The following is a 21383-nucleotide window of genomic DNA, read 5'->3' on the forward strand; positions in this document are numbered from 1 at the left end:
CTGCTACAGTTGGGCTCTACTTATTACTTTGAGCCAGATAGGCCCATAACCCATGTGGCATATGAAGAATAAGAGAGCTGGTCTTTATTTGTAGTTCCAGTAATGTAATTAAAACACTAACACGCTTCTGAGAAGAACAATGGATGTAAGAAAAAAATTAAACAAGAAACAAACAGCCCAAACACTGATGGAGCGCAACCATCCTCCCTTATAATCATATATAGTTATACACACTCTTCACAATCCAATAGTCTGACAGTAAATTTCTAGCTATGAAGTTGACCGTTAAGCTTGAGTAAGAAATTGGGTGCATCAGATAATCTGCTGAAGGGGGTGTCAGTATACCATCCTTATCTTTTTCTAGTGCAATAGGGATGGTATGCAGGACCATAGGAATGTACCTAAGCAGTCTTCAAAGTCAAGGGTAGGAGAGATGACCCAAAAACGGCATCTGGAGAGATGAGCTTGCATGTAATACTGAGGACCCAAAAGCGGCATCCTCCTGTGCTGCTATGTTCACCCTGTAGAATTTGATGAAAGTATGAAGGAAGGACCAAGTTGCTAATCTACAAATCTCTTCAGGAGGAATTGCCCTTGCTTCCACTCAAGAGGCCACTCCACTTGTTGAATGTGCATTCAATGAGATAAGTGGATGTTTGCTGCAGATATATGCAGAGGATATAGCTCTACAAATCCATCTAGAGATGGTGGCCTTGGAAGACTGGGTCTGCCTTGTCTCACCTGATTGGTTAACACAAAATGATGATCTGAGAGGCAGAATTCACCTCCAGGAAATGCAAAGGGATTCTCCTGACATTCAAAACCTTTAAGGCCTTGTCTTTCTTCTTAGACCTGTGGGGTGAAATGTTGGCAGTCTATCCTCTTGGTTGACATGAAATGCCAAAATGACCTTCAGCAAAAAGGAGGGAACGGTATGCAAGGTCATTCCCACTTCCTTGATACTGAATATAAGAATAGCCTTACTGAGTCAGATCAATGGTCCATCAAGCCCAGTAGCCCATTCTCACAGTGGCCAATCCAGGTCACTAGTACCTGGCCAAAACCCAAGGTGTAGCAATATTCCATGCTACCGATACAGGGCAAGCAGTGGTTTCTCTCGTGTCTTTCTCAATAACAGACTATGGACTTTTCCTCTAGGAACTTATTCTTAATCTCAAGATAGTAGGAAGCATTTGATAAATTAGAGGGGTTACGAGTGCCAGTTGTTTGGCTATCTTTTTAGCACACTCCGAACAGATTCAAACAGCAGCAAACGACATAATTCTACAACTTCAAGAATTTGATTTTGCGGTAGCAATTTTTAATAGGGCTGATAAACGAGCTTCAAGCGTTGTGCGATATGTACCCACAAAATGTCTCTCTTGTAAAACAAACAAACAAAAACAAAACCCTCAACAACGGGCTTTTAAGAGTCCCTCGATTCAGCATACATTAAATTCTCCCAAGGCAAAGCACCCCTTCTCCAGTTAGCAAGCGGACCGGGAAAACGTACACAGGCGCAGTTTGCCAAAGCTTTCTGCGCTTGCCAGGTTCCGTACGTGAACGCTGCAGACACTACTTCCTTTTGCCCTTCTCTGACGCAACTTCCTGTTTCCGGCTACGCTGGCTGCTTCCGAGGAAGAGGTGTTATGTCAGATGGGGACGGTCACCGAAGAAGAACAACTGGGGGTTTGGTAGTGGACGGTCTCAGGTATCAGCTTGATGGAACGAGGAGAAGGCGGGTTTTCAGGGAGAGGTGTTAGATCACGGACCGGGAGGAGATGGGACATGTTAGATCGGGGAGGATGAAAGAGGGAGAGACGGCAGACCGTTCTTCTGGTCTCCGATTGCGTGTGAAGAGAGGTGCTCTCTTTTTCTCCTTTCAATCCCCCACTCTTCTGTGGGTGCTTCTTTCTTTCTCTCTCTTTCCAAATCCCTCCACCCTTACGGTGTTTCTCTCTCTCTCCTTCCAAAATCCCCCCCCCCCCCCGTCCTGCGGGTGCTTCTTTCTTTCTTCTCTCTCTTTCCAACCCTCCCCTCGCCGTGCTTCTCTCTCGCGCTCTCTCCTTCCAGCAACACCACCCATCCTCACCCTCCATGGGTGCTTTCTCTCAACCCCCCCCCCAAAGCACAGTCTCTCTCAAGTTCCCCACCCCAGAGTTGCATATACCTATCCCCTGTCCCCTACTTGCCTCCAGCGCTGTAGTTTCAATCTTCAAGCAGTTTAACCTGCAGGTGTTGGCCTGTCCCAGAAGCATTCTCTCTGCAGTGACTTCATGTTCCCACGTAGGTGGGGTGTTTGTGGGGCAGGCTCAAGGCTTCCTGCTCACGTTGATTAAGCTGCCAACTGCCCAAAAATTGAAATTACGGTATCGGAGGAGATAAGTTGGGTGCAGGGGAGCATACTCGACTCAGGGGTGAAGGTTAGAGGCTCGAGTGGAGGGAGGGACACCAAAACCCGGGCAAACAACCTCCAGTTCAGAAATTGTCCAGACACCTGGACAGTCCTCTAAAAAGAGAACATGTCTGGGTAAATCCGAACATATGGTAACCCTATGTGACAGTGTGAGTATAGCCGAATGAATGCATATGACTTGGTATCTCTAGATTTTTTGGTTCTGATCCTTGCAGGGAATGGAATGACAAAACTCGATCCAGACCCCCAGAGAGCACCAGTAATAACCAAAGCCGGATCCGGGCAAAAATGCAGGAGAAACCTCTGAGACAAGAAAGACTGAATCGGTCAAGATCCACTAGTTCTGATAGGACTAGCAAGAGAAATCATGTCCAGTCCACCTCTGCAGAAAGCAGCAGTGATGGACAAACCTGGACCCGAAAAAAAGCACACAGGAAGCATTGGAGTAGAAAAGGCCATTCTGATCATGATAGCAAAAGAAAGAAGCACACACAGTCTGGTTCCACAAGCAGGAATAAAGACAAGCGCGAAAGGAAGAGAAGCCGAACTATGTCTCGCTCCCCAGCTACAGCTTCTGACTCCTGTAAGAGGCAGGAAACTCGAGGCAGGTCTGCCTCGGAGGACAGCGGACACGAAAGCCGAGGTCTAGAGAGGCGCAGAACCCACGTGGAGTCCCACTCCAGGTGAGGGAGCGTCTTTTTCTTCTGTTGGTTTTCTTGGTCAGAAGTCTTCGTTGGATCTTTAAGCTTGTTATATAAATTTCAAGGGAGTTGTTTCATAAGGTATCGCTGCTTATTGTATTTTGTGTATGTTTGATTCAGTAATGGTTCTGAGTCTTAGAACCATCCCATGAATTGGACATAAAGATTAAAATGTTTTTGTACATAGCCAGTTCTGTGTGTACAAAGGATACTCAAGCATCCCAAATCATGTTGAAAGTGGGCTCCTACCAGGGTGTAATTTGTAGACAAATAGGGAAATGGCACAAAGGAGGCGGGCAGCCGTGGAAGGAGGAAGAGGGGCTGAAATAGTCAGAGTGGCTGTTCTCTCCTCCTCAACAAACAAAGAAAAAACGGCAGAAAAAACTGGGTTTATTAGAACAAATATGCATTGCAGTTAATGTCACCATCTATGTACAAACCAGGGGTCCCCTGGTTTGTACATAGGTGATGACATTGACCACAATATATATTTGTTCTAATAAACGCAGCCTGCATCTTGTACTCTTGTCTATAGTTTTTTCTTTGTTTGATCTGATTGTGCTTTACTGCAGACTAAACTAAAGTTTCAAGTTTCAAGTTTATTGATTTTTGATATCCCGATCATAAAACAAATATCTGACCGGTTAACAATTTAAAAAATAGAATTTCAAATAAGAAAGTAAGAACAAGTTATTGGTGTGTTGGAAGGAGTAACGAAAACATATTAGACATATACTGACAAACATGACTGTGAGGAAAATTTGGAAGGAGGGAAAAAGTTACATAATATTAGAGGAAATGAGATAGAGGGAAGGGATAGTACATGAAGGACTTTAAGTTTATATACCACATCCTTTCCACGGAAGTGGAGCTTGGCACAGTTTACAAGAACTTAAAATATAAGAAGAGAAAGGAAAAGGTTTACATGAGCTTATATATAGAATGGAAGAGTAAGGGGGAAAATAGAATTACATGTTAGAGAAGAGCCAAGTTTTCAGTTGCTTGCGGAATAGTTGGAGAGAGCCCAGGTTCCGCAAGGGATAGTAAGGTCGTTCCAGAGACCTTACTGATTTTGAAGAGAAGAGACTACTTGGATTGTGTTTTTGTTTGTCCTCTCCTCCTCTTCATTGCAGGTTGCCTGTGAGGGAGGGGTTAGAGAAGAACATCCTAGCTGCTCTGGAGGCTGAAAAGAAGTGGTGGAGCTGCATTCCATGCTATTGTAGGAATTTAGTCTTGGCTCCTGTAAGTGTACGGCAGTTAAATTATATTAACACAGTTGTGGAGGAGTAGCTCAGTGATTAGAGTAGTGGGCTGATAACCAGCAAAACTAGGGTTCAAATCTCACTAATGTTCCTTGTGACCTCAGGGAAAGCAATTTAACCCCCCACTACCTCCGGTGCAAACTTAGAATTGTAAACCCCATTGAGGACAGGACATTACTTAAGGATTAGTGTAGTGGACTGAAAGTTCAAACTGGATTCAGTTCCCTCTGTGGCTCCTTGTAGATTGTAAGCCCACAAGGGACAAAGAAAGTATCTATAAATAATATGTAAACTGCTTTGGTTTTACCATAGAAGGATAATATTGTATATCAAGAATCTAACAAATATACTGTACCTGAATGTGGCTTACCTTGAACTAACTTCAAATAAACTATTTTATTCCCTTTTAACTAACTTTTTAATATATTATTTATATAGCAAAAAATAAAAAATAGAAATACAGCTTTAATTCACAATAAGCTTTCAGTCTAAAACTGAACATAAGTAGGTTATATGTATAGGTATCACATACTGCATTTCAGAGGTAAGTCTCTAGGTTTTAGTCTGTTGCTACTGCTCTGACAGAATTAAGTTACAGCTTTTCATAATCTGTTGTTAATGCTTAATTGTGATACTGACTTATTTTTCAGGTCTGATAGGAGTAAGAGCAAGAAAACGAGGAGAAGGAAGAGGAGTAAAAGTTGGGACAAGCATCAGAAAACCCAAAAGCATGAATCTCCATCAAAAACTTACTCTTCTCAGTCTGACTCTGGAGGGGCATGCAGGCAGAAAAGAGGGGGAACACCCAGTAAAGAAGGAGGCAGGAATAGGAGGTCGGTCTCCCAAACGTCAGTGTCCTCTGTATTGTCCTCATCTCCATCACATTCCCAAAGTGCAGGAGAGGAGGACCTGGGCCAACAACTGAGCCTCCAGGAGAGCCTGAATCAGAAGAAGGAAAAGAAGAATCAGAAAGAGTTGCTGAAGGCCATGGAGGCACCTGAAGAGAAGAGGGCCAGGCGCATGGCTAAGAAAGAAGCCAAGGAAAGGAAAAAACGGGAGAAGATGGGCTGGGGGGAAGAATACATGGGCTACACTAACACAGACAACCCCTTTGGAGATAACAATTTGCTTGGATCCTTCAAATGGCACAAGGTAAGAAGAGACTAGATCTGTCTTGTGTAAAAATCCCTTAGTCTATGCAATTCTTGGTGTTAAATGGGGAAGTTTGAAGGGGAGACAGGTCAAGGTGAATGTGCTTTCATGGCCATGAAGAGGGTTGGGGGTTGCAGAGCAAGGTGAGTGTTGTCAGGGCTTTGGAGTTGGAGTCATAGAGAAAGTCAGAGTCGGAAGCAATTTTTGGGTTACTGGAGCTGGTAAAAATGTGCCCCCACTGACTCCTAATAGAGTTAAATTGTATGTTATGCAAATATGTTTTAAATTTCTTATTTCACAGATAATTTGATTAACCCATTTTTTTCAGGATATTTTAAGAAGATGTTAAAGGCACACCTTTTTGTTCAGGCCTTTTATTAACTAGATTACATTTTAGAAATTTGGTGAAGCTCTGTGGAAAAGTATATTGATAATGTTAAGTTTGTTTAATTGATGTTCAGGTGTTGCTGTGATGTGTGTTACGTTTGAATTTGTATGTTTTATTGTAATCTGCTTTGACTTAAAGCGGAATATAAATTTTTTAAATAAAATAGAACATATTTTGATATCAAGTTTTTTGATTACAAAATGTTATATATTTTATGATATTTATATTAGTGAAAGTGGCACCTAAAGAATGACACAGGGACAAAGTTTGTCCCTGTCCCCTCCCCTTCCCCACAAACTGTCTGATCCCATCTGCAGAAACCTCGAATAGTTAATGATTTTATATTGAAATCATTTTACTAAAGTAACAATATTCTGTACAGCTGTCATTTTATAAATCATAAATACAGAAACAAGGATCAACAAAACCCCTGTCTCCGCTACCCCACACATATTCCCTCCACTATTGAGACAATTGAACAAGCTGAAGTACTACAAAATGCTGCATAGAAAATCATAAGAATATCCATACTGGGACAGACTGAAGGTCCATCAAACCTAGTATCCTGTTTCCAACAGTGGCAAACCCAGGTCACAGCGACCTGGCAAGATCCCAAGGAGTAAAACAGATTTTATGCTGCTTATTCTAGGAATAAACAGTGAATTTCTTCAAGCCATCTCAGTAATGGCCTATGGACTTCTCTTTTAGGAAATTAGCCAAACCTTTTTTAAACCCTGCTGTGCTAACTGATTTCACCACATTCTCTGGCAACAAATTCCAGAGTTTAATTACATGTTGAGTAAAGAAATATTTTCTCTGCTTTGTTTTAAATCTACTACTTGGTAGCTTCAACATATGTTCCTTTGTCCTAGTATTTTTGGAAACAGTAAACAAGCGATTCACATCTACCATTTCCACTCCACTCAGACCTGTATCATGTCTCCAAGCTGAAGAGCTCTAGCTACTTTAGCCTTTTTTCATAGGGAAGGCGTCCCATCGTTTTTATCATTTTTGTCACCCTTCTCTATACCTTTTCTAGTTCCACGGTACCTTTTTTGAGATATTGTGTGCAATTCTGGTTACCATATTCAAGGTGCAGCCGTACCATTTTCATCTTTGTTTTCCATTCCTTTCCTGATAATTCCTAGCATTCCATTTGCTTTCTTAGCTGCTGCTGCTGCTGCACATTGTGCTGAGGTTTCAATGTATCCTCAACGATAACACCTAGATCCTTTTCCTGGGTGGTGGCTTCTAAAGTGGAACCCTGAATCACATAGAATACCTCGGTCACACACGCAAAACACATGGCAAATCCATAATAGCTGGCCAAAAATGATAAACATAAATTAAACCAAAATCCCAAGAAACCACACCTTGCATGTGGTACAAAACCTATATAGATAACGTAAATAAAGAAGTCAGAAATGGCTTGGAGATACCATAAATAAAGGAGTTGGAATCAAAAGTTTTATGTACCGACTCTACAGCTCTGTAATTTTCCACTTCTTGGTTAGAGTTTGAACGGTACTGATTAGCATTTTCAAATCTTTGGATATCTTTTAAAATCCCTTCTCCTGATTTTATAAAATTGAACTACTTCTGCTCTCAAACCATTTGACTGTTCTTTTGCTTTCTCCATGATTTAGTAACCAGCAGTGCAGCCCTGGAGAAATGCACAAGTTTCTCAAGGTCTAAGAAATTCATTAACTATTTATACATGGATACTAATTACAATCAAACAAGACATATGTAGATACTTAACCATTCATTGTCATCTCAGCCTGTGTGTGTCAATTTGCATGTATATTATCGGCCCAAATATTCAAGGGCATGTAAACTTTTGATCAAGGCAATCTGTGCGAGTACAGTTATCACTATGTTTACTAAAGACACATACAATCCTGTGATGATAGAAAACTTCATCTAATCAGTATTCCTAAATTAAAGAATGGTGTTTGCAAAGTCACTCGTATTTTCCTCTTCTTACAAATTCTGCCAGGGGAATGTAAACTTATGAGCACAACTATAGATATAGATACTTTAATTGAGATGTTGGAGATGTTACAACAAACCATTACTCATGCAGACTGTGGATACACTTCCATACCCAATAAATTCAGATTACAAATGCACAGTCCATAATACAAGATAGAAAATAATTATTAATAATAGACACTAAGTTAATCTTGGATTTTCCTCCTCTAAATGTAGGTGCATTTTATGGTCAGGTGCGTCTAATAGAGCGAAAAATATGGTACATTTTATTAAGACATTGAAAATTGTAATGTATCAAATGAACCAGTGAATGTTATAAAAAGACAGGGGATTGACTCGTATCGGCACTATTATCAGCATCCAGCTGATTGTGACTGTAAATCATCATTACAACTTCAAAAGAAAAGTTTTTTTTAAATTTTTTTTATTTAAACGCTTTTTATTTTAAAATTAACAAATAGACATTCAAAAAGACAATGCTAGCAAACAGACTAACAGTAACACAATAGTAATGAGAAGAGTGACATAATTGAAAGAGGTCCGCAAATATGAGTCATCCCCCCATACCTTTTCCTTCCATTATATGCCCCTTCAGCCCCCTCCCCCTTTGTTCCCACATGCACATACCTTGCAGCCACTAGGTCATGTCTGCTTTCCATGTCGATCACATCTTTTGTCACATTCTCCTTTTGAGTGTTGTGCTGACAGCTTTATCACCGGTGGTAGCATCTGCCCAGATGTATGAAGTTTCTGTTGAAGGGCATGCCCCTCCGGATAGCATTGTGGGTGATACTGACCACAGGTGCCAATCTTTATGGCTGGGGAGCTTATTGCGATGGTTTATTGATTCAAGGCCAATGGACTTTCTCTCAAAGGAAATGGTCGATAAACAGACTGGAACTGAGAGCCATATGGTTGGCATTACAGATCCTGGGGAGATCCCTGGAAGGCAAGATGGGGAGAAGATGCCAGGCCAAAAGGAAGTAACTTGTACTGGTAATGACACCAATTGAGTGGAAAGATACTCCTTGGAAGCCAGATGGATTGGGATATGCGTGCAGGTTTCCGTGGAATCCAGATAGCAGAGCCATTCATTCCAATAGAGGAAAGGAGAAAGCAGGGTGAGGAAGGGCATCCTTAATTTCTCCTTGACTAGAAAAAAGGTTGAGAGGTCTGAGAGCCAGGTTTCAGACCGTCATCCTACCTAGAAGGAACGGGAGGAAATTCCTGACCCCGCTGATCGAAGGGAACTTCCTCGATGGGATTAAGCAGGAGAATAGAATGAGCCTCCCGAAGAAGAAGGGAGGACTGTGAAAGGTCCAAAACAGACTCGCTTGGGAGTCTGAAGGCAAAATGTGAAAATTGAGTATATAACCCTGCCTCATAATAGTGAAAATAGAGATCTGAGGAGATGAGATTCTCAACGATCTATGAAGAAGTGAAGATAGCCTTCAATGGGTTGAAGCATTCACTGGAAAAAAGGGGAGATTGAATATGATCTGAAGAAACATGTCAAAAAGGCTGTATTAATGAGTATGGAGCAGCCTAAGGGTTGTGTTGTTGCTATTGTGACTTTGTCTCCTGGATTGAGACTGGGACAGAGTCAAAGGTCATGTTGGACATGCCCAGAGTGTCCTATCTGGGCTGGTGGCAGAGAACATCTGAGTAGCCCTGTCCATGAAAAAGCAAAAATTTCTTCCCTAAACAAGGTACAATGACTAACCTGTCCTGGTTAGTAATGCTCAGCTGAGGCCCTCTAAGCCAGGCAAGGTGCCTCAAAGCAACTGACATTACTGCTGCACGAGAAATCAAAGCAAAGGCGGCATGTGCAGAACCATCTAGAAGATATTTTGGAACGTGGATCCATCTAGAAGATATTTTGGAACGTGGCTAGTTGGTGCACCAAATGCTTCAGGTAGAAAAAAAAAGCAAATACCAGACCGGTTGGCCAAGATAGCATTTTGATAAAGACTTGAGCCAAACCGATGCAGAGCCTTGTCCTCTCTACTAGGTGGTACAAAGGCACCCGAAAGAGATGTATGAGGGAGTGGAGGTGTATCAAATCTGAAAAGGGAACCACCCTGTATAGTGAGTCCAAAGTGCAGGAAGCCACCGATACTGTAAGTGGAGTTGCAAAGATGGAAGAACTCCCTGGGTGTCTGATTATAACTAAAGTATCTAAGAATTATTTAGATGTTTTAGAGTCCGCCTCTAAAGGAATGGATAAAGCCCCAACATCGCCAGTAGAAATGTGGTAAATGAGCTTCCTGAGAAAAAAGGCGAGTAGAATTACTTCCTGACGAACCTTCGACATCGAAGAGCAAAAGTTCCTGTTCAAACCCCCCCCCCCCCGAGAGATCTAAATCTCTAGCAAATCGGGGCGTCGTCGAACAGACGGTACCAAAAGCTCCAAATGCTTTGACTTGCAGAGAGCTTTGTCAGATGGTACTGATATGGTGGAGAAGAATATCGGTCATCGGTGTCGGGCGAAACATCGATGTCGGTTCCGATACCATAATCGGTGCTGCTACTGAAAAACTGGGTAGGTACCACCGGAGTCGATGGCTCAGACTGAACTGGCACCGAGAGAGTCGATGTCAACATGGGAGTCGGCATAAGCAGCTGAAAATTATCCCATAAGGCCTCTTGCAGCAATTGCGTTATGCGCTGCAGTAGAGAAAAGCACCAGTACCATTGGCCTTTTTCAGCTGGTACCTTTGGTGCCGCTCTACGCTCCGGAGATGAGAATACCGGTATCAAGGCACTCATCGATACTGAAGCAGAGCAATAGGTGGGGCTGGTAGAGGTTGGCAGGATTAGACTCTGCTACTATGACCTGAAGCCCAGAGGGAGTAGGGAAAAGTTAGGCAGTCAACTTACCCACTGGAGGTGCGACACTGTAGACAGCATATGGAGATCCACCCTTGGCATCGATGTCGGTGAGGGCTTGAATAATACGGCACAGTGTCAGAAAAGCGGTGGGCACCGGATTCCTGATGGCGCGGAATAGGAGCTGCTGTTAAAGCGGAGTGGAAATGCGCTGCTGAAGAAAAAACAGAGGAAACAAAAATAGGCAAGGTCAAGGGCCCGACACTGCGAGAAGCAGCTTTAGATGGCGGTGAACATAAGTGCCCGAGCACAGCAACTGCCCATATTAAGAATAATCAGCGGAAGGGCCAGTAACGGTAAGACTGCTATAGGAAAAATGAATGCTATGGCGATCCATAAAGGCCTGCCGAACCAAAGCCCACAACAGCAAAAGAAAAAACAAAGAATATATAATCTCTTGTTTTTGTTTCTTAAACGAAAGAAGAAAAATAAAAGACTAGAAAACTGACTGTAAAGTCATAAGCCGCAAGAGCGGGAAGGCAGCAAAATGAAGATTTTTTTTTTTCAACAACTGTTGAAAACGCGACTTCTTAACTCCGGAAATGAAAAAACTGAGGGACCACGCACCCTGCGTCGGGCGGGAAGGCACTCGTGCTTGCGTGGTTCAGGCTATCATGAACTTTCTAAGATCTTAAAATGGCAATGCACTTGTAAAGTGGTCCGTATCAGTGCTCCATCGATGACATCACCCATACGTGAGACTATCTTCCTGCTGTCTCTGGATAACACTGTTACGGTAAGTAACTGTGCTTTACAAGTTTCAAGTTTATTAAAAATTTGATATACCACCTTATCATTTAATTAAAGGTGGTTATACATTTTAAAATAGTGTGAAAACAGATAATACAATTTAACATAAATTTGACAAAATAAACATACACGATTAGACAAAACAAAGACATACACAACTGGACAAATAGGTACGAGTGGAAAAAAGGGGCGAACTACAACGATTAAAGAAAAGTAAGATACTCTGGTTCCCTTTTATCTATTACAATTGTTTAAAGATCAGAAACCAATCAGTGTGACACATTCAATAATAGGGGAAGTCAGGAAGGGACAGAAACTTTTTCACATCACTGTTTAAGAGAGCATCTTATTTGTGTCAATGTTAGCTTAGCCTTCTCCCTTTGGTTTCAGGCTCTGGAGAAGAAGGGGATTGCTCACCTTGGAGAAAAGGACCTGAAAGATAGAAACAAGCAAATCCAGGACGATAATCGTTTGGAGCTGCAAAAGGTAAGAGGCAGTTAATTTGTGTATGATAGAAAGAAAGTTAAAAAAAAATCTTTTAGTCCCCCTTCTTGTGCCATCGACTTGTGCTAGTCTAGTAAGGTTCTCCAGCATCATCCGTATGGTTTTCATCATGTCTAGCCATCTGATTGCAGGTCGTCCTCTTCCTTTGATCTTTCCAAACATGGTGTCCTTCATTGATCTTTCTCTTCTGACATTATGACCAAAAGAAAAATTTGTGTGTACAGGATGGGTAAAGAAATTTCACCTAGAATGTATATACCATATTTTTCACTCCATAAGATGCACTTTTTTCCTCCAAGAAAAGTGGGTGGAAATAAGGGTGTGTCTTATGGAGCGAATATCCCCCTGTACCCCCGTACCTTTTTAAAAATCCTGCTGTTCAGCGCTGTATGGCAGAAGCTTTCAGCTGACTCCCGAACTCTTGCATCAGAGCAGAGCACGAGGCAGGCGCAAGCTTTTCGCATTTCTGCCTGGTCTCGCTCCGCTCTGTGAATGGCTGCTGCCAGTTCTCGTGGGACTGATGGCAACCATTCACGGAGCGGAGCAGGACAAGGCAGGAACGCGAAAAGCTTGTGCTTGCCTTGTTTTCTGCTCTGACGCAAGAGGGAAGGGCAAGAGCGCTGAAAGCTCCTGCCATACAGTGCTGGACGGCAGGATTTTTAAAAAGGTACGGGGGCCTGCCTCAGGGTGGGGGGCCCCGTCTGCCTGCCACTAGATCTGCCACTAGACCTGCTCTGTGCCCTGTCCCTGCCTACTACTGGACCACCAGAGGGGGGACAGTACAGGGTGGTGGGACAGGGCACACAATTTGGTTCAAAAATTCCTTTTTTTCTTGGATTTTCCTCCTCTAAATGTAGGTGCATTTTATGGTCAGGTGCGTTTAATAGAGCAAAAAATATGGTACATTTTATTAAGACATTGAAAATTGTAATGTATCAAATGAACCAGTGAATGTTATAAAAAGACAGGGGATTGACTCGTATTGGCACTATTATCAGCATCCAGCTGATTGTGACTGCAAATCATCATTACAACGTCAAAAGAAAAGTTTTTTTAATTTTTTTTTATTTAAACGCTTTTTATTTTAAAATTAACAAATAGACATTCAAAAAAACAATGCTAGCAAACATACTAAAAGTAACACAATAGTAATGAGAAGAGTGACATAATCTTAAAACATCCATAAGACAAATCGCAATTTCCTACAATAAATAATTTAAAAAAAATCCTAAGGTTAACATTGTCATTCATTTAAACTAAAATAACTCCTTTCCTACTTCTACCATCTTTCCCATTCACCAATAGCATCTCTAAATGTTCACAGTCTCTGCACAAAATTATAAATATTCAAGAAGAGTAAAATGGTTAGGAGAAAATACTAGGTAGTTAATTCAAGATTTATTAAAATATAGAATTTTTAAATGTTCCTTGTTGGGGGAGTAGCTAGGGCTGGGAATGGTATATTATCAGGAGATTGATATGATTGGATCAATGCTCAAAAATGAGTCCTTATACTCTTGGGCTCACTGTTTATTGCTGTTTTTCACTACACAGATATACTATGCATTGCAGTGTGTGTTTGTTGGGTGGGGGGTGTTGGAGAAGAGGAGAGGGGTACCATAGGTACTGAATTTCTTTAGTTAGATACAATACCAGGAGACATTGTATAGGTTGTTGAAAATTTATTGTATATTTTCACCTAAAAACTAACAATTAAACACTGGATGGACCGTAACAGGCTGAAGTTAAGTATTCGGAAGACACAGGTGTTGTATGTTATACAACATACAACATACGGGTAATATTCCGGTGACATTTGAGGGAGAGAGTATTGGTAAGACGTGAGGTGAAGTATCTTGGTGTGCTTTTGGATTCAGAACTCACTATGAGAGGGCAGATGCTTGCTGTAGTTCAGAAGGTGTATTTTCATCTTCGGTTAGTTAATAGATTGAGACCTTATTTAGTGGCCACATTGTTTAGAATGGTGTTACAGTCGATGGTTTTGCCTGTTTTCGACTATTGCAGTCTGGTGCTCTTGGGAGTACCAGAATCAGTCTTGAAGGCGCTTCAAGTGGCCCAAAATTCAGTGATGCACGCTCTGTTTAAATTGGACAGACATGAACATGTAACAGAATATTTTATAAGGTTGTATTGGCTGAAAGTAAAGGATAAGATCCGGTACAAGCTACTGGTGAATGTCTTTATGTGCTTACAGAAGTTGGCCTCTAAACACCTGGTCCAGAGCATCTTGCCACATGAGCCGGCTCGACTGCTCCACTCTATTGAGCATTGTGATCTGTCTGTACCATCTGTCCGGGAGTTAAGGATTTCCTCTTCCAGAAACAGTGTCTTTCACATCGGCCTCTGGGAGTGGAACAGTCTTCCAGGATACATTCGCCAGCAACAAAATATTCAGAACTTTAGGAAACTGCTGAAAAGACATCTGTTTTGTAAAATGAAATATAGGGTCTGTGTTTGGTTGAGAGTAAAGGAGTGATGACTCTTGAGTGCTGAGTGCTGGTCATGGAGGTGTTCGATGGTCTGGTTTGTTTTATTTGGTTTATTGATATCTGTTATTGAGGCATCTTGTATGACTTATGGAATTTTATATTTTGATGTATGTGTGAGTTTGGCCAATTTTGGCCTTCCGAACAACACTCGATCCAAAGTCGGTCAACCGTCACGATTTTTCCATTGGCATCTCCAAAATAGATGTACTCACAAGTTCCATGACCAACTCACTAGAGGAAAAGGCACAGGCATGGCATTCTGGCATAAAGTCACTGTACAAGAAATTAGCAAGAGTCAAAAAGTCAAACATACACAAGAGCTTTCTCATCACCCTGGTTCACAGAAAACCTGAGAGAACAGAAAAGGAAAGTCAGGAAAGGAAAGCGGAAAAAACCTGGTGCAAAACACACCAAAACAAATCAATAAAAACAAGAGAAAAAGGAAGCCGATATGGTTCTCCAACCTAGTGGCTGAGAAAATAAAGGCGAAAGAGTTGGCGTTCATGAAATATAAAAAAAACCAAGAGGAGGAGAGCAGAAAGGACTACAGGGTGAAACTGAAAGAAGCCAAAAGAGAGATACGTTTGGCGAAGGCACAGGCGGAAGAACAAATGGCTAAAAATGTAAAAAAGGGAGATAAAAATTTTTTCAGATATATTAGTGAAAGGAGGAAGATAAAAAATGGAATTGCTAGGCTAAAAGATGCTGGGAACAAATATGTGGAGAGTGATGAGGAGAAAGCAAATGTGCTAAACAAATACTTCTGTTCTGTGTTCACAGAAGTAAATCCTGGAGAAGGACCGAGATTGTCTGGCAAAGTTACACGAGAAAATGGAGTAGATTCTGCGCCGTTCACAGAGGAGGGTGTTTATGAGCAACTTGAAAAACTGAAGGTGGACAAAGCGATGGGACCAGACGGGATCCATCCCAGGATACTAAGGGAGCTCAGAGAAGTTCTGGCGAGTCCTATTAAAGACTTGTTCAACAAATCTCTGGAGACGGGAGTGATTCCTGGGGATTGGAGGAGAGCGGATGTGGTCCCTATTCATAAAAGGGGTCACAGGGATGAAGCAGGAAACTGCAGGCTGGTGAGCCTCACTTCAATTGTTGGAAAAATAATGGAAGTGTTGCTGAAAGAAAGGATAGTGTACTTCCTTGAATCTAATGGGTTACAGGATCCGAGGCAACATGGCTTTACAAAAGGTAAATCGTGCCAAACGAACCTGATTGAATTTTTTGATTGGGTGACCAGAGAGCTGGATCGAGGACATATGCTAGATGTAATTTACTTGGATTTCAGCAAAGCATTTGATACAGTTCCTCATAGGAGGCTGTGGAACAAACTTGAAGGGCTGAAGTTGGGACCCAAAGTGGTGAACTGGGTCAGAAACTGGCTGTCGGACAGACGCCAGAGGGTGGTGGTTAATGGAAGTCGCTCGAAGGAAGGAAAGGTGACTAGTGGAGTCCCTCAGGGTTCGGTGCTGGGGCCAATCCTGTTCAATATCTTTGTGAGTGACATTGCTGAAGGGTTAGAAGGAAAAGTGTGCCTTTTTGCAGATGATACCAAGATTTGTAACAGAGTAGACACCGAAGAGGGAGTGGAAAATATGAAAAAGGATCTGCAAAAGTTAGAGGAATGGTCTAATGCCTGGCAACTAAAATTCAATGCAAAGAAATGCAGAGTAATGCATTTGGGGATTAATAATAGGAAGGAACCGTATATGCTGGGAGGAGAGAAGCTGATATGCACGGACGGGGAGAGGGACCTTGGGGTTATAGTGTGACAAGGCAGTGGCTGCTGCCAGAAGGATGCTGGGCTGTATAAAGAGAGGCGTAGTCAGTAGAAGGAAGAAGGTGTTGATGCCCCTGTACAGGTCATTGGTGAGGCCCCACTTGGAGTATTGTGTTCAGTTTTGGAGACCGTATTTGGCGAAAGACGTAAGAAGACTTGAGGCGGTCCAGAGGAGGGCGACGAAAATGATAGGAGGCTTGCGCCAGAAGACGTATGAGGAGAGACTGGAAGCCCTGAATATGTATACCCTAGAGGAAAGGAGAGACAGGGGAGATATGATTCAGACGTTCAAATACTTGAAGGGTATTAACGTAGAACAAAATCTTTTCCAGAGAAAGGAAAATGATAAAACCAGAGGACATAATTTGAGGTTGAGGGGTGGTAAATTCAGGGGCAATGTTAGGAAATTCTACTTTACGGAGAGGGTAGTGGATGCCTGGAATGCGCTCCCGAGAGAGATGGTGGAGAGTAAAACTGTGACTGAGTTCAAAGAAGCGTTGGATGAACACAGAAGATTTAGAATCAGAAAATAATATTAAATATTGAACTAGGCCAATTACTGGGCAGACTTGCACGGTCTGTGTCTGTGTATGGCCGTTTGGTGGAGGATAGGCAGGGGAGGGCTTCAGTGGCTGGGAGGGTGTAGATGGGCTGGAGTAAGTCTTAACAGAGATTTCGGCAGTTGGAACCCAAGCACAGCACCGGGTAAAGCTTTGGATTCTTGCCCAGAAATAGCTAAGAAGAAAAAATTTTAAAAAAAAATTTTTTTTTTAATTGAATCAGGTTGGGCAGACTGGATGGACCATTCGGGTCTTTATCTGCCGTCATCTACTATGTTACTATGTTACACAACACTGAGGACAAATCTACCTGGAAAAGCCTCTTGAAAGATTATAAACTAGCAACCCTTAAAACAAAAAAGGCATATTTCACAAACCTAATATCCAAAATCCCCAACAGATCAAAGGCCATCTTATCACTGTCGAAAAACCCTTTCACCTCCTCCCAAGGACCACACCACATACAACAATCAAACTTAGACAGTGAATCCCTCTCAAATTTCTTCCATGACAAAATATCAAAGATACAAGAATCCTTAGACTTACAAGCCAAAGCTCTGCCAAGCATCCCAAGCATCCCAAAAATAACAACCTACACAAGGTAGGCTTTCTAGACAACTTCACACCAGTTTCCATTGATGACCTAAAAAGTACAGTAGTCTCCCTACACCCCAAGACAACAGGATGACCTGGATATGGAAATAATCGGAGATATAGAAAATATCACCTTGCGTGGGGACACAGTATTGCTAGGTGACTTCAACATGCCTGATGTGGATTGGGTTACACTTACCTCTGCTTCCGGAAGCAGCAGGAGGCTATTAAACACTATGAAGGGAGCAAGACTCAGGCAACTGGTGTTGGAACCAACAAGGGATCAGGCAATACTGGACCTGATACTTACCAATGGAGAAAGTGTCACAGAGGTCTCGGTGGGCGACACATTGGCCTCCAGTGACCACAACATGGTATGGTTCAATCTCAGGAAAGGTTTCACTAAATCTACCACACTGACCAAGGTCCTCAAATTCAAGGACACAAATTTCAAAGAAATGGGAGACTTCGTTCACCAGGCGCTACAAAGCCAAGCTGAAACTGATAATGTGGAAGAAATGTGGTCGACTTTGAAAGCCACCATACAAGAAGCAACAAACCGCTATGTTAAATCAGTAAGTAAACGGCGAAGGAACAATAAGCCACAGTGGTTTACTGCAGAGATCTCAAACCTCATCAAGGAGAAGAAAGAAGCTTTCATCTCTTACAAAAAATCAGGGAAGCAGGACTCTAGAGCAGACTACCTGACCAAATCAAAAGCTGTCAAAACAGCAGTCAGAGAGGCTAAATTCCACATGGAAGAGTCTCTGGCAAAGAACATCCAGAAGGGAGATAAATCCTTCTTCAGGTATATCAGTGACAGAAGAAAAAACTCAGGCGGGATTGTAAGTCTTAGGAATCCAGACGGAGACTATGTGGATAAGGATTCGGAAAAAGCCCAACTATTAAATGAATACTTCTGCTCAGTCTTCACCCGAGAAGCGCCGGGGCTTGGCCCTCAGCTACAGACAAGGGTTGGCTCAGTTGACCCTTTTAGTGACTTTGAGTTTACGCCCAGCAGTGTCTACGGTGAGCTGTCAAAGCTCAAGGTTAACAAAGCAATGGGGCCGGACAACCTGCACCCCAGGGTGCTTAGGGAACTGAGTGATGTCTTGGCGGAGCCACTGTCCGCGCTCTTCAACCTCTCCCTTAGTACAGGCAGCGTCCCGTTGGACTGGAGGACGGCTAACGTCATTCCACTCCACAAGAAAGGCTCAAAGATGGAGACAGAAAACTACAGACCAGTGAGTCTAACATCGATAGTGAGCAAACTAATGGAAACTCTAATCAAACACCAATTGGATAAAATCCTGGATGAAAAGAATCTACGGGATCCCCGACAACATGGATTTACTAAGGGGAGATCATGCCAATCCAACCTGATCAGCTTCTTTGATTGGGTGACGGAGAAGCTGGATATTGGGGAGTCCCTGGACATCGTGTACCTGGACTTTAGCAAAGCATTCGATAGCGTACCACACCGCAGGTTGCTGGGCAAGATGAGTTCTATAGGATTAGGTGACACATTGACGCAATGGGTTGGGAACTGGCTTGGAGGTAGGCTTCAAAGGGTGGTGGTGAATGGCACCCCCTCCGAAATGACGGAGGTGATCAGTGGAGTGCCACAGGGCTCAGTCTTGGGCCCAATCCTATTCAACATCTTTATAAGGGACTTGGCAGAAGGGCTTCGAGGTAAAATAACATTATTCGCCGATGACGCCAAACTAAGTAATGTAGTGGGCAAATGCACAACAGACAAAGATTCAGTGCCCGACAACATGATGCACGACCTACTCCTGCTGGAGCGCTGGTCTAGGACATGGCAACTCAACTTCAATGCCAAAAAAATGCAAAATTATGCACCTGGGCAGCCAAAATCCATGCAAGTCTTATACCCTTAATGGCGAGATCCTAGCAAAAACGGTAGCAGAACGAGACTTGGGGGTGATCGTCAGTGAGGACATGAAGTCTGCCAATCAAGTGGAGCAGGCTTCATCCAAGGCAAGACAAATAATGGGTTGCATACGAAGGGGTTTCGTCAGCCGTAAGAGGGAAGTCATTATGCCATTGTATAGATCCATGGTGAGGCCCCACCTGGAATACTGTGTGCAATTTTGGAGGCCGCATTATCGCAAGGATGTGCTGAGACTGGAGTCGGTGCAGAGAATGGCCACCCGGATGGTCTCGGGACTCAAGGATCTTCCATATGAAGAACGGCTTGACAAATTACAGCTATACTCGCTCGAGGAGCGCAGAGAGAGGGGAGACATGATCGAGACGTTCAAGTATCTTACGGGCCGCATCGAGGCGGAGGAAGATATCTTCTTTTTCAAGGGTCCCACGACAACAAGAGGGCATCCGTTGAAAATCAGGGGCGGGAAACTACGAGGTGACACCAGGAAATTCTTTTTCACTGAAAGAGTGGTTGATCGCTGGAACAGTCTTCCACTACAGGTGATTGAGGCCAGCAGCGTGCCTGATTTTAAGGCCAAATGGGATAGACACGTGGGATCTATTCACAGAGAAAGGTAGGGGAGGGTCATTAGGGTGGGCAGACTAGATGGGCTGTGGCCCTTATCTGCCGTCTATTTCTATGTTTCTATGTTTCTATCAATCCTGGACCCATGCCCATCCACCATGCCCATCCAGCTACCAGCGAATCCTTCCTGAACTCCATCTTACCTCTAATTAACGAGTCCCTACAATCTGGCATAATACCACAGATCTAGAAACATGCTTTAGTAAGACCACTCCTAAAAAAAAAAAAAAAACCACCATGGACCCAGACAATCCAAGCAGCTAAGGGCCAGTCTTAAATCTCACATTCATCTCAAAAATACTAGAAAAGATTGTACTCGCACAACTACGAGACTTCATAGAAACAAACACCACCCTCTCCAACTTCCAATCAGGATTCAGGAAACACCACAGCACAGAAACAGTGCTTCTAGACATCGTAGATGACTCCTTGAACATCCTTGATGAGGGGAAAGACGCTCTGCTGGTCCTATTAGATCTGAGTGACGTCTTTGATACCATCGATCACTCACTCCTCCTATCCAGACTACACTCTATTAGAATCCATGATGTCGCACTGGCATGGTTCTCTTTTTTAAACGAAAGGTCTCAGAAAGTATTAATAGAACCCTACTTATCGGAGCCAAAACCTCTCGACTACAGAGTGCCTCGGGGTGCACTACTATCCCCACTCCTCTTTAACATATATGTCAAACCAGTACTCGACATCGCATAAAAACACCAAATCAAAATACACTCGTATGCAGATGACATACAGCTCTAACGAGATGTACAAATGGAAAAATTTCACTGCTGCCTAACAGAAATAAAAAACTGGATGACTGCAAATAAACTACAGCTCAACACGTCAAAAACAGAACTCCTCTGGATACATTAAGACTCCTGCGCATACCCCTGCCCATCTCTTTCCTGGGAAAATGACACCCTTACAGCCAAAGACAAAGTCTGCAGCCTAGGAGTGACTCTCGATTCAAACCTGTTGCTCTCAGACCATGTATCAAATTTAGTATCTTGATCCTATTACCTCCGCCAACTAAAATGTATCCGTGCTTACTTCTCAGAAAACGATTTCACCCAGCTACTATATGCTTAGATTACTGCAACGCTCTACCAGTAAAAACATTCTCCCATCTACAAAGTGTGCAAAACGCCGCAATCTGACTCCTAAAAAATTTGGGCTTCCATGACCATGTCACCCTGCACTAACATCCATGCCGGCTGCCTATCCAAAAACAATGCGCCTTTAAAGCCTTAGTGCTATCTTTCAAGACTTTCCAGAAAATGATATCAAACTACATAGCATCAAAACTTCAAAATTACGTCCCCAACCGA

The 21383-nt window shown here is 42.8% G+C and overlaps 1 protein-coding gene across 2 annotated transcripts in view; it reads left to right on the plus strand.

The window, feature by feature from the left end:
* Nucleotides 1–1497: 1497 nt before the first annotated feature.
* The window catches only part of CACTIN (cactin, spliceosome C complex subunit), a 41870-nt gene continuing 21984 nt past the window's right edge, over nucleotides 1498–21383 (plus strand). The window contains exons 1-4 of one of the 2 annotated variants that reach the window (XM_033956077.1): nucleotides 1498–1711; nucleotides 2632–3099; nucleotides 5030–5531; nucleotides 11944–12039. In XM_033956077.1, the coding sequence (XP_033811968.1) occupies nucleotides 1650–1711; nucleotides 2632–3099; nucleotides 5030–5531; nucleotides 11944–12039 (1128 nt within the window). In that variant the 5' untranslated portion in view covers nucleotides 1498–1649. Of the gene's footprint in view, nucleotides 1712–1798; nucleotides 1864–2631; nucleotides 3100–5029; nucleotides 5532–11943; nucleotides 12040–21383 lie in introns of those variants that run through there. The other variant, XM_033956078.1, reaches the window with a different exon arrangement.

This window comes from Geotrypetes seraphini, chromosome 8, assembly GCF_902459505.1.
Source record: "Geotrypetes seraphini chromosome 8, aGeoSer1.1, whole genome shotgun sequence".
NCBI lineage: Eukaryota > Metazoa > Chordata > Amphibia > Gymnophiona > Dermophiidae > Geotrypetes > Geotrypetes seraphini.